The 13,192-nt window shown below is 44.3% G+C and overlaps 1 protein-coding gene across 2 annotated transcripts in view; it reads left to right on the forward strand.

The window, feature by feature from the left end:
* Positions 1 to 13,192, forward strand: part of VPS13A (vacuolar protein sorting 13 homolog A) — a 271,467-nt gene that overhangs the window by 103,689 nt on the left and 154,586 nt on the right. The window contains exons 24-28 of one of the 2 annotated variants that reach the window (XM_067568877.1): positions 3,293 to 3,377; positions 10,169 to 10,347; positions 11,801 to 11,957; positions 12,811 to 12,890; positions 13,072 to 13,131. In XM_067568877.1, coding sequence (XP_067424978.1) covers positions 3,293 to 3,377; positions 10,169 to 10,347; positions 11,801 to 11,957; positions 12,811 to 12,890; positions 13,072 to 13,131 — 561 coding nt within the window. The remainder of the gene's footprint in view (positions 1 to 3,292; positions 3,378 to 10,168; positions 10,348 to 11,800; positions 11,958 to 12,810; positions 12,891 to 13,071; positions 13,132 to 13,192) is intronic. The other variant, XM_067568878.1, reaches the window with a different exon arrangement.

Here is a 13,192-nt window from a genome sequence, read left to right on the forward strand (position 1 = left end):
TTCAGTGAAAGGTTAACTTCATTGAACTTGTCAAATATGTCAGCTACATAGCTCAGTAAAACCTGGAAGTGCTGGTGAAATGGTGTTTCAGGAGCTGCTCAGAATATGGTGTTTCATGAGCTGCTCCTTCTTGGACTCGCAGATTCTTGGTAGAATCTTACTGTATGATGATCATTAAACTTCTGTATGAAGTAGAAGTTTCTGGTGCAACGATCCCATTTCTTCACATAGCAGTGAGGAAAATGAGTTCAGTGGTCAAGTTTTTATGAAGTTGGCAACTTTGATAGTAGCGATCAGTACATCTGATACTGTGCTTTTAGTATTGCATTTGTTTAGTGTCTCCCAGTGCAGCAGCATTCATCTGACCAAGACTACTTCATTCAGTCATGATTTTTGCCCCATCCATATAAATCTTGACACAATGATTCCACTCAATATTTTTATCTGTCATGTACTGGTTTAAATTTTTGAACAACTCCTCAGTCGTACTTCTTGTTGGGACAGAATGGCAAAATAAAAAGGCCTCTTTGATCTCAGATGAGCAGATGTAGCTTATGAAAACCATCATTTCTACTTCATTGGCCATCTCCAGCTATATCCATACATTTCCTGTCATATCAGTAATTCTGCAGCTAACCATGTTATCAGATAATAGGATGAGACTCTGCTGATCAGCAGCTTTCTTTCCACATATTATGGATGCTATTTCAGTCACTACTGGCAGCACATGGCTCTGACCAATCATATGAGACTTTCCACTTCTTGGTATTTGGTATGAGACAGCATCAGATGCTTAAAGTGCTTTGGAAGAGGTAGCACAGTGTTCTTTGATTACCATCTTCTGTTCTTTTAGTTGAAAGAGCTTTAATTGAAAAATAAAATTGTGTGGTTTATCTTTGAGGGCATAGTGTTTGGTCTCCAAATGGCGTTTTACCTTGCTTGGTTTCATGCTGTCCTGAGCAAGAATTTCAGCACAAACACCACATTGCAGTCAAAGATTTTCATCAGAACCAATAAATGTGAACCTAAGACAATGCAGGAAACATTGCATATTTCCTATTTTTCTTTTGCCTGGCTCTACTTATTCCTTCCCCAGGATCAGCATGATCACATTTTCACTTCACAGAAGGTTCCATTCATTCACAGTTCTCAAACATCAAAACAACTGATCTCTATGAAGCAGAAATAACTTGTGAGTGAAACGTCACACTCACATCAGCTATATAGCACTTAGGAGCTAGGAGGTGCTGACTTGGCATGAGCACATTGGTCAGTGAAGTTTTGGTACTATGCTCTGGTAATCTTGTGATTAGAGGGACAAAATCCATGGATAATGGCTGCAACATAATTTTTCTGAAGGGAAATTCTTATTTTATCAACAGTATTTTGAAGAAACAAGAAAAATATTCTTTGTCAATATGGTCCTTATTTTCTCTTATTTATTTATTTAAATTAAAAAACCTGGGGGAAATCGGTAATAAAACAAAACAAAAATGAAGTGCAGCTGGTGGCAGTGCTCAAATTACAGGGGGATCTGGGGATGGGAAGGGTTCGCTTACTATTCTTAGAGGCTACCTCACTTCCAACTTTTTCAAAGGCTCAAAGGAGGCTGTGGTTTGACCCCCAATATACTTCTCCCTACGTGGCAAACAGCAGGGCCAAGAGCTGCAGAGAAAGTAGCAGCTGCAGGTGCTGCTGCCCCGTGGTCGGGCAGGAGAGAGACTGGGTGACTCGAGGGGATCATCTGCAAAGGGAGGGGGAGATTGCTGGAGTGATCAGAAGCCTTGGCATAGCTGCTGTTGTGTGTGTGTGTGTTTGGGATATCCCCTGACTACAGCAGGTCCCATAGGCTGGCTCTGCCTTTCACTGACTGATCCCAGGTTCTGACACACCATGCTCTGCAGAAGCCCCTTTATCCCAGCAGGAAACGAGAGGTGCTGCCTGGTACCCACAAGGCACCCAGAGTTCAGGGGGGCAGAGACTCAGCCCTGCCCTTTCGAGGAGCTCTGTGCTTGGAAGAGAGGTCTATGGGATGGTGGAGGAGAAGTTAGAGTGAAAGGGAAGACAGAGAGGATAGGTATGGTCAGGTTGGGGAGGCAGGGATGTCAGATGCAGGGGGAGGCCTGAGTGGAGCAAGAGAGCTTAGGAGGTGTTGGGTGGGTGGGTGCAGAAGGCTGGGGGAAGCAGAGGTAGGGACAAAGAGGCAGGTTAGAGTGAGGGGCTGTCAGCAGGGCAGGAACAAAAGGCAGATGGGAATGTAAGGGGTAGTGGCATGTATAAAGGATGCTGTAGTGCAAAAGGGAGAATTATTTGTGGTGAGGAGGCGGGGTGAAAGGCAAGGGGTAATTCGTAGGGGAGATGGGGGAGTTAGGTGTAGAGCAGGAAGGGACAATTAGGTGTAGGGAAGGTGGGGAGTTACTCAGTTGGGGCAGGCAGGAAGAGTTAGTGGTAGGAGAGAAGGCAGGGGCTGGGTTCCAGAGTGGGGTGCCCAGTACCCAGGGGAATTGGGGGATGCTCTGTGTAACACTTGAGCCTTCAGCTCCCTGTCGCACGTGGTTGGTCTTGGCTGCTGGGACCTATGTCCTGCCCGTCTTGCTCCCCAACTCAAAGGGAAGTGTACAGTGTTGTGCTGAAGGGCTGGGGAAGGTTGCACCCCACGAGTACTGGCCCCCTGCCAGACAGAGCCCTGTCTTGACCCTGGCCCTTCAGTATGGCCCCATCTACTACTTCTATATGGGCTGTGTCTGGCAGGGGAAAGAGGATGGCACTCTGTGGCCTTGGGCTGCACTGAAGTCAGGAGGGGGCCCTGTCCAGTGGGGGCTCAGTACTTCTGAAGTTCAGCCACCTTCTCCCTGTTTGCAGGGTCCCAGCTGACCTCCCCAGCACAGGAGGGTAACTGCCGGTAGGTGGTTGCTGCAGCTGTAGCAGTGAGGGAGTGAGAGGCAAGAAGCCTGATCCCAGCAGCCAGAATTGCCCATATGGAACCCCATACACTTCCCATGCTGGCCAGAACCCCCTGCTGTTACCTGTCCTTCAGTATGACATATCAGCTCCTCATGCCCCTCCCAGGAAGGCGAGCCCCACCGTTTGAAAACTTCTGATTTAAGGTGTTATTTTTAACAGGTAATTAAAAATCATTCATACAGAAATGTTTTTTTTCTCATAACTGTAAAGTCATAAAATATACACAGATTAATTGTAGTCTGAAATATCTGTAGTCAATCAAAATGGACAGCAGAATTGAATTAAAATATTTTTAAATTGGTTTTTTTCATGTTGTCTTATGTTTCAGATTTCAGTAACTCCTCTGCTTCCCACACCACAAGTGTCACAGAATGTACTTCCTCTTTTGGAACTTCACTCGTTAACCGAGTCAGGTAAAGATTAACTATTTTAGAGCATATTTTCTTAAATAAGTGCTATAATTTGTCAATAAAACGATCAAATGAATTGCAATATTACTGTGAATGTAAGAATACAAAGATGGTGAAATGTAAACATAAACAACTAAAATATTGTGGAGCATAGTTACTATTTTGGGGCTCAGACTCCTAAATTCACATTAAGCGTAAAGATATGATCAGGGTTCTGAGTATGTATTTACCTTCTTCCCCCTTTGGAAGATTCAGGTGTTCTGGAGAGAGAACTGTTGAGTTCTTTAATGTTTCTCACATACCAAAAATTATAACTCTTTCATTGTTGCTGCCTATTTCCTCTTTTATGCTCTGAATATGCTGGATGGCATTATGTGTAAGTGTGAGAGGGTTTAATTTACCATTTATTTTCTATAATATTAAAATCTTAGTGCAAAATTTGTTTTAACAGCTAGAAAACAGTTATGGGACTGCATAAATTAATAATTAATAACAAATTCAAAACTTCCAGTGTGTTCACAGATAGCCACTTGGAAGCTTGTGTGCAGCAGAAAGTTTTAGTTTTTTAAAAAGAGTACCCTCACACAGAAGCATAATTGGGGAGTGTGGAAGGAAGATGTTCATAGGAAAAAAAAAATCCAATATTTATGTTTTTGCTGCTGCTGAAAATACTCTTGTTTAAGGCTTCTCCCTTCTAGCTCATTATTTTTTTCTGAATGATACTGCAGTGAAATAATTCTGTTATGGAAGTGATTATGATGTAAAAAATCCAGCATTGCATCTTTTGCAGGGTCAAATAGAAGATGTGCTATGAGGGACCAATCACTTTAGAATGCATATTTTTCTTTTTCGAGTGCTTGCTCATGTCGATTCCAAGCTAGGTGTGCGTGCGCCGCATGCATGGTCCGCTGGGAAGTTTTTTTTCCCCAGAGTACACACAGATCAGCTGTAGACCCCCCTGGAGTTGCGCCTCCATGGCACTGTATATAGGGCACTGTCGACCCTTCCCTTCTCAGTTTCTTCTTACCACTTGTCAGGCTTGCTGGAACAACCGGTTTCTCTTGTTTAGCAAGTGATTCCCCCTTCTTATCGCTTTTAGTTAAGTCCCTGTAAATAGTTAAGTAGTTAAAATTTAGTGTAGTTAGAATAGAGTTCCTGATTAGCAGGTAGTTAGTTCTTCCCACCTTGTACTGGGGCTGGTGCATGCCTGGCTTCAGATTGTGCGGATCCTGCAAGAAGCCTATGCCGAAGGATGACCTGCACTTCTCCTGCCTGAAGTGTTTGGGAGAGTCACATTTGCGGCACAAGTGCAAGTTCTGTTGAAGCTTCCGTCCAAGGACCCAGAAAGAGAGGAGCCAAAGGCTCAAATTTCTAATGATGGAGGAAGCTCTTCTCCCTTCGGACACTTCTGGGTAGCAAGCAGGCAAATCAGCCTCAGTGCGGAGTGCTCTGACATTGGGAAGGAAAGGGCCATAGTTGAAGGACTCTGCTAAGGAGCTGTGGCACTGACACACCTCCCTGGCACCGAAGACCATGGCATGTGGGACTCAGCTGCACCGTTCCCATTCCCCAGTGTTTCATAAGAAGAAGAGGTCGGAGAGAGGGCATTCATCAACATCAAGATTGTCAGGAAAGGAAGTGGGCAGAGTGAGACCTGTGCCGGGCCACTTGATCCCGGACACTCAAGGCATGGCACCATTGACTCTGGCCCCAAGAAGGGGTTCATCGAGTCCGGCACCAGTGGCGTCTTGGACAAGGGAGATATTGGAGGAAGATTTACAGCTCTGCTCCACTCCCGAAACCTTCAAGGTGGCAAAGGACTTGATCGAGGAGAGCCCTGCCAGCCCACCCTAGGCAAGAGCGCATGCAAGCCCCGGCACCAAAGAAGGCCCCGGTGCCATCAAGGTACAAACCAATGCTGATGGCCAGACCCCACTCCCTGCGGCACAGCTCCCCAGCACCATCCAACACTGCGGCCAAATTGCGCTCACCACATCACTGCGCCACCGTGGTCTCCACAGAGCGAAAGATTCTCCTTGGACTCTGAAGCGGAGTCAGTAGTATCCAGGAGAAGCCGGTGTCAGAGCAGACAGAGACCAGAGGGGCCGCCGCCTCCCTTGGTGCAGTGGCCACCCTAATGGCAGATGCCACCACAGTGGCCTTTTTGGACCCCCGGTGCATACTAGCGGGCCCGAGGGTCCCACTCAGGCAGGTGATACCCTTTGGCCTCGAGGTCCAGGCCTTGCCCCTCTCACTCTGCGAGCACTCCGCCAGACACCGGAGATGCCTCGGACCTTGCACCGAGCTGAATGAACTCCAGGAACCAGGCACTGAAGAAGATGAGATGGCACTGCGTGACCTGCTGGTGCCGAGGGTCAGGAGATCTCAGGGCCAATGAGGGAATCTTCTTCCTAGTTCCTGGATGAAGCGGTAGCGGGATCTACCCCGGCAGCCATCCTGGATGACAGCAGGGCACACCAGGAGCTGCTGCGCAGGGTAGTTCAGAATATGGGCTTTCAGGCTGAGGAGGTAGTGGAGGACACTGACCCTATGGTGGACATATTGGTCCTGGAAGGCCCATCCAGGGTCACCCTGATACTGATCAAGACCATCAGGGAGACCACAAAAACTTTATGGCAGACCCTTGCCTCTCTACCCCCTACTGCTAAAAGGGTAGAGAGGAAGTACTTCCTGCTTTCCAAGGGACACGAATATTTTTACATCCACCCCACTCCAGGGTCGGTGGTGGTAGCTGTCACTAACAAAAAAGAGTGGCAAGGTCAGCAGGGGCCCACACCAAAGGCCAAAGATCCCCAAAAGTTGGAGCTCTTTGGGCAGAATATGTATTCCACCAGAAGGCTCCAACTTAAGATCGTGAATCAGCAAGCAGTCTTAAGTAGGTATGCCTACAACTCCTGGGTGTCAATGGACAAATTTAAGAACTCTGTACAACAAGAGTCCAAGTCTGAATTCACAGCCATGGTTAGAGAGGGCAAGGTGGTACCCAGGACTCTGCTTCACTCGGCCTTGGATGCAGCAACCCGCGCCATGTCATCGGGGTGGCCAGGAGGAGAAGCTCTTGGCTGAAGACTTTGGGCCTCCCTCAGGAGGTTGAAACAACCATCTAGGACCCCCCATTTGAAGGCCCAGAATTATTCTTGTCCCAGGCAGATTCCAAGTTTTAGAGCCCGAAGCAATTGAGGGCCATTCTAAAGTCTTTGGGCATGCACACACTGGCGCCCCAAAGGAAGCGTTCAAACCACAACCCACGCCCTGTTTCCGCCAACCGAGACAGGGCTATAGCTGCAGATGGGGTCAAAATGGCAGGAGGAATAACCATCACACCTCCAGCCAGAACCAAGGCTAGTCATGGCAGTCTTCGGGGCCGAAGAAGAACTTTTGAGGGTGCACCTGAGGATGGCACATCAACCTTTAGACCCGGATCCAACCCTTCCCTTGTTTTGCAACCACTTATTCCAGTTTTACCATGCCTGGTCCCAGATTACGTCAGATCAGTGGGTTCTGTGCACCATAAAATTGGGATACTCACTCCAGTTTTCCTCCATGCCTCCTTCCCACCCCATACCCGTTCCTCTTCAGGGACCCCGCTCATGAGCAACTGCTTCTTCAGGAAGTGCAGTCACTTCTGAGGTTGGGGGCAGTGGAAGAGGTGCCTTGCGACCTAAGAGGGAAGGAGTTTTACTCCTGTTACTTTCTAATCCTGAAAGCCAAAGGGGGCTTCGCCCCATTTTAGACCTGCGAAACCTGAACAAGTTTTTGAGCAAGATACATTTCCGAATGATTTCCTTGGCCTCCATCATTTCCTCCCTGGAACTGGGTGACTGGAATGCTGCCCTCAATTTGAAGGATGTGTACTTTCATGTGGCCATTGTCCCAAGGCACAGGTTTCTTTGCTTCATGGTAGACAAAATGCACCTACAGTTCATCGTACTGCCCTTCAGTCTGTCAGCGGCACCCTGAGTGTTCACAAAATGTCTTGCGGTAGTCACTGCCTTCCTAAGGAGGCAAAGGATTCAGGTGTTTCCTTACCTGGACGACTAGCTGGTCAAGGGATGCACCAGAGCCCAGGTGGAGATGCACCTACAGGTGTTTGGAATCACTCTTGACAGGCTCCATCTCCTGAACAAAGAGGAAAAATCGACACTGGTCTCCACGCTGAGAATTTATTTGGGTGGTGGTAGACGCGGGGCAGGCAAAGGTGTCCCTTCCCCAAGCTTGGTTCTTGGCCATCAGGAATATTATAAGGGGCCTGGAGAGAGACCCCTCACCACAGCATGAAACTGCTTAAAACTGCTGGGGCACATGGCAGCATGCACTTACGTGGTCCAGCACGTGATGCTGCGATTGAGACTTCTACAGTCCTGGTTAGCAACGGCATATTGCCCTGCGCACTACGCATTGGACAATGTGGTGTCTCTGCTCCCCGAGGTTCTAAATTCCCTGAATTGGTGGTGTGAGCCCAAGTGAGTATGTGCCGGTCTCCCCTTTAGTCGCCTTAGCCGTCCGTGTTTCTGGTGACGGATGCCTCAGACTTGGGGTGGGGTGCCCATCTAAGTGACCTCAGGACACAGGACTTGTAGACCCAGGACTTGTGGATGCAGAGAGCTAAGAGCAGTGCGTCGGGTATGCCAAGCCTTTCAGGATGATCTACAAGGCAAGGTGGTGTCAGTTCTGATGGACAACATGACAGTGATGTTTTATATAAACAAATAGGGTGGCGCTCGCTCCTGTCAGGAAGTCCTCAGTCTGTGGGAATTCTGCATCGCTCGGTCAATCCACCTAGTGGCATCATACCTTCCGCGGTGCCAGAACACATCGACAGACAGCTTCAGCAGGTCCTTCCTCACTCACAAGTGGTTGATTTGCCCAGATGCGCTGGCCGATGTCTTCCAGAGGTGAGGCGTTCCCCAGGTAGACCTGTTCACCTCAGAACTCAACAAGACGTGCAAGAGGTTCTGCTCCTTTCAGAGGCACAGCCCCGGGTCCATTGCGGATGCTTTTTTCATCCCCTGTATGGACCAGCTGTTCTACGCTTTTCCACTGACTCCGCTTATCCACAGGTGCTGATGAAGATCCGGCAGGACAAGCCCTCAGTAATTCTGATAGTCCCGCTCGGCCACAGCGGCACTGGTTTACAACACTGCTTGAGTCTTTCACTCAAATCAGGACATTTTCCTCCCTGTATTTTTCCCGAAGCCACACGCCAGTGGTAGGGAGCATAGGCTACACACCCTTGATGTCAGAAGGGGCCTTAGCCTTCTACATCGAAATGACCAGACCTTTCAGGAAAATGTCACAAATGTTCGTGACAGTAGCTGATAGGATGAAAGGGGAGCCTGTTTTGTTGCAACGCATCTTGTCTTGGATCACATCATGTATCAGGGTGTGTTATGACCTAGCAAAAGTGCCCGCACCTGCGTTAACAGTCCATCCACAAGAGCTCAGGCATCCTCTGCAGCATTTCTGGCTCAGGTACTGATCCAGGACATTTGCAAGGCAGCAACATGGGCCTCAGTCCACACCTTCATGATACACTATGCTATTACTCAGCAAGCTAGGAATGATGCCATATTTGAGAGAGCAGTCCTGCAGTCTGTGGGATTTTAAGTTCTGACCTCTGGTATGACTTGTGAGTCATCTAGTTTGGAATCAACATGAGCAAGCAATCGAAGAAGAAAAGACAGTTACTAACCTTCTGTAACTGTTGTTCTTTGAGATGTGTTGCTCATGTCCATTCCAAAACCCACCCACCAATCCCACTGTCAGAATTCTTCGGCAAGAAGGAACTGAGGTGGGAAGGGTCGGCAGAGCCATATATAGAGTGCCATAGAGGCGCGACTCCAGGGGGCTCCACTGCCAACACTATGGATACTCTGACGGAAAAGGTTTCCGGCAGTCTGTACACGCAGCGCGCGCGCACCTAATTTGGAATGGACATGAGCAACACATCTCGAAGAACAACAGTTACAGAAGGCTAGTAACCGTCTTTTTGTAAGGGGGTTATGAAATCCCATTTACTGTTTACATTTAAAAAGTTTAGTTACATAGTTTAATGTGTTTTTTACTTTTAAAGACCTCCTTAAACATAGAAAATCATCAATATAAAAATTACATTTATACCCAACAATATTTTGCTTACTGTTACATGTGGTATCTATGATTATTTAAAAAGACATTGGAGAAAAATATAACTTTTTTTTTTTAAGTTTACACCAAATGCTCTCAGTGCAGAGTATAATTCACTTCCCCTGCTGTTCGTGTTGGTTATTCACATTGTAACAATGAGTAAAACATTTTTAAAAAGTTACAAAAGATGAGACAAACACCAAGAGCGTATGTATCTGTAACCACTTTTAACTCATTTTTTAAAAAATGACTAGATTTCAAATTGGCAGCATTTTTTTCTGATTTTACTTTTATTACGTTGTGTGTGGAGCTGTTTGACCATTTTAGTAGTTACTTGGGCATTGTTTTAATTCCTGTGTTTTGTTCTAAATGGTGCAGTTAGACTTCCTGTCACATGTATATTTTCTCTGTATATCACACATTCACTCTTTTCAAAGAATGGCATCTCCAAAATACACTCATTCAAAGAGCCCTTTAAAAGTCTTAACCTTACCATTGATAGTGTCTAATTATTTACTAGCTCATCTTAGCATACTCATGTAATTGTTCATACATGATATTTCAGAAAAATTCTGTATTATATTATTTCAAAATAACTGTTGGATGAAATTTAAATATTCATGAAGTGATTATTAATACAACTTTAGATTTAGACTCGGAAGAAGAATTTTATGATGCTCCAACCAGTCCTGTGGAGGAGATGCCATTTTTTGAAGCATCTTCTGGTTCTCTGACCAGAGTTAACAGCGTCAGAAGAAAAAGGTTACTGAAGCAAGAATCTTTGAAGAATATGACCGAATTCCAGCTAAGATTTGAAATATCTGAGGTAATGTAACTTTTTTCTTTCTCCAAATATACTCTAGTCTGCCTGTAGCACCTCCACAACCTTGTCCACATGTCACTTACTTGAATCCACTTGTGTTCAAATTGATGCTATTGTTGCTTCTAGCTTTGATTTCTGCAGCTCTCCTTTGATCTCCACGTCCCAACTGTCCAAAGTCTAACATGGCAGGATGCAGCTGCCTACATTCTTGTCTGCATCAAGAAGCACATCCCTTCACCCCGTTCTCATACACCTCCATTATCTTTCCATTCATTTCAATACTAAGTTTACTTTTACCCTATTTTTTCTTTAAAAACGAAACTACTATATTCTTGTTCCATTTTACCTCCCAGCTTTGTCTCCCTCTCTCCAAAGCTTGCCAGGGTCAGTGGGAGAGCCATGTTTGATATGTTTACCATGCAGTTTTGTTTTTTTACATTATTCTTTCCTACAATTTATACCATACACTATGCACTGTGATTTTTAACTCTGTAAAGCTACTTTAGGTTAATGCTTGTATGAAAGACACTATACAAAAGAAGGTTTTGATGAGTTGTCACGTGTTCTCATGCAGAACACTTGGCTTGTAAGTATCCTGAAAATTATTACTTTTATTTGGATCCTAGTAATACCTTCAATATGGTAGGTCCTCTCCAGATAAGATGCAGCCCCTGGCCCAAAGAGCTCACAGATTAAGAATAAGTCTAGTTCTGAAAGTCTTATCTGTATATAAGATCTGATACTTTCTGTATTTGCAATTATCCTGTATTGGGTTCTTAAACTATTTCATAATATGGATTACATTGATAGAGGAGTTAATTATGGACAATGTTCCTTTCCCATTCATTGGCTTTGGTACTTGAGGGTAGTTCCTGTTTCCTCTCCTCCTTATGTAGGAGCGGCCACTAGTAGAGATAGCTAGATTGGGTCTCCTTGTTTCCAATGTCCTCTTTAAGTGTAGAACCTGTAGAAGCAGCTGGAAACAAGGAATGCCTGCACCATGTGACCAACCTGGTCTCCATTGAACACTGCTGTGTGACTGTAGTTCAGGACCGCTGTCTTAAATGGTATTCAGACAGAGGGGCAGATTCTCAGCTAATGTAAATCAGCATAGCTCATTTGAAATCAATGGAGATATACTAAATTACACTAGTTGGGGATCTGGCCCTGAATAAGGTGAACTTCCATGAACTGTTTGTGGAGCTGCTTTTAAAAATGAAGTTTTGTTTCATATACATTCTTATTTTGCTTTTGTTTTGTTTTATAGAAATGGCAACATCTAGTGTTAGCTGTTTTATTACTGATTGGATATTCTTCAGTGTGTGTTCAAGGAACATTTTCTATCTAAGATTATATTGGAATTGGATATTCACTGAATATGAACTCTGATGAAACTATATTTTTTGCTGTGTGTCACCATTATCACATTATGCCTTATTATGTTGTTTTTTTCTAGGTCTTAATTCAGTTGTGTCGTCTTGCTGATGGTACTGAAAAGCCTGTGCTGCAGCTAAAAGTTTTAGGATTAGGCACTGAACTTAAACTAAGAACATTTGATATGGCTGCAAATGCTTTTCTTAGAGAAGTCTGTTTACTGTGTCCAGAGTATATGGGTAAGAATGAACATGATGCTCTAAAATTGATTAGCAAACCAATAGTATGGTGAAAAGTTCATTCCAGTTGGTCTGTTGGGCTCTTTTATGTCAGCTAAAATTGAAGGATCCATTCCTCAAAAGTTAATAACTGATTTAAATGGGAGAGGGAAAGAGAAACCAATTATTCATGGACAGTATTTCTTTCACGTTTCCTTTGATGCCAGGAAAAGTGCATCATCCATAAAATCCCCTGTTCTTGGGCCATATGGGAATGTTATCACTTCCAGAAGTTTCCCTGAACCCTTTTTTAATTACAATCATCATTGTCACACAAGACACATGATTGTATCCCCCAAGGGAATCACCTGTGTATCTCCAACAATTGGATTTTATTCCTAGTAACCACAGATAAGACTGTAACAGTATGCACTCTGCTTGCCCTGCTGTGTGTATGTGTAATGTTTTAGGTTTTCATTAAAAATATTATTTTGGCCTAATGATTGCAAAGGAACTTACAAACCATGAACCAGTGCACTGCTGTGTTCCAAATTGCATCCTGAATTCAATCCAACTCAGAGCTGTATACTGCTTTGGTTCATTGCAGTGGGGGGTTAACTATGATACGTATTGATCACAGTCCAAATGTCAAAATGTTAACTGTTTTGCTGCTGATCATTTTAGCAGAAACATTTTTATTCTGGGATTGTGCATGAGTCACTGCTGATCCTTCACTAAAGTGTTTTTAACCCCATATGCATTTACATAACTGATTATAACTGACTTGTAGATGAATTTTTAATTATTTGCATTTTCTTGGGGAAAAAAGTGTGTCAACCAAGCTATTTTAACATTTTTTTTTAAAAAAAAAAAGATGATGAAGACAAACCTGTTTACATCATTACAACTTTGGATAATACAGAGGATGATCTTCTTACACTGGAATATGTCAAGGTAAGAAAACAATAAAGGTACCTTAAGGAAATCACATTTCTAAATCATTTTGGTGACTTTCCTTAAAACTCAGTTTGTGTATGTTATCTAAAAAGGAAAATATATGTAGTAGGTTTTGCAGTAAACTTTCTGTATGAAGTTTGCAAATTTTTATTTTAATTATTTTTTTCTGGGGGAATAGGCAGATATTAATGGACCAGAATTGAAAACTGCTTACAAGAGTGTTCTGCAGCTGTTAAAGGTACAACTATAATTTGTTTTTAAGTTTGTGTATTCTTGTTTTGGAAAAACCTTTTTAGAAA

The sequence above is a fragment of the Emydura macquarii genome, unplaced genomic scaffold, assembly GCF_026122565.2.
Source record: "Emydura macquarii macquarii isolate MOO-44397 ecotype Brisbane River unplaced genomic scaffold, CSIRO-AGI_Emac_v2 contig_2897, whole genome shotgun sequence".
NCBI lineage: Eukaryota > Metazoa > Chordata > Testudines > Chelidae > Emydura > Emydura macquarii.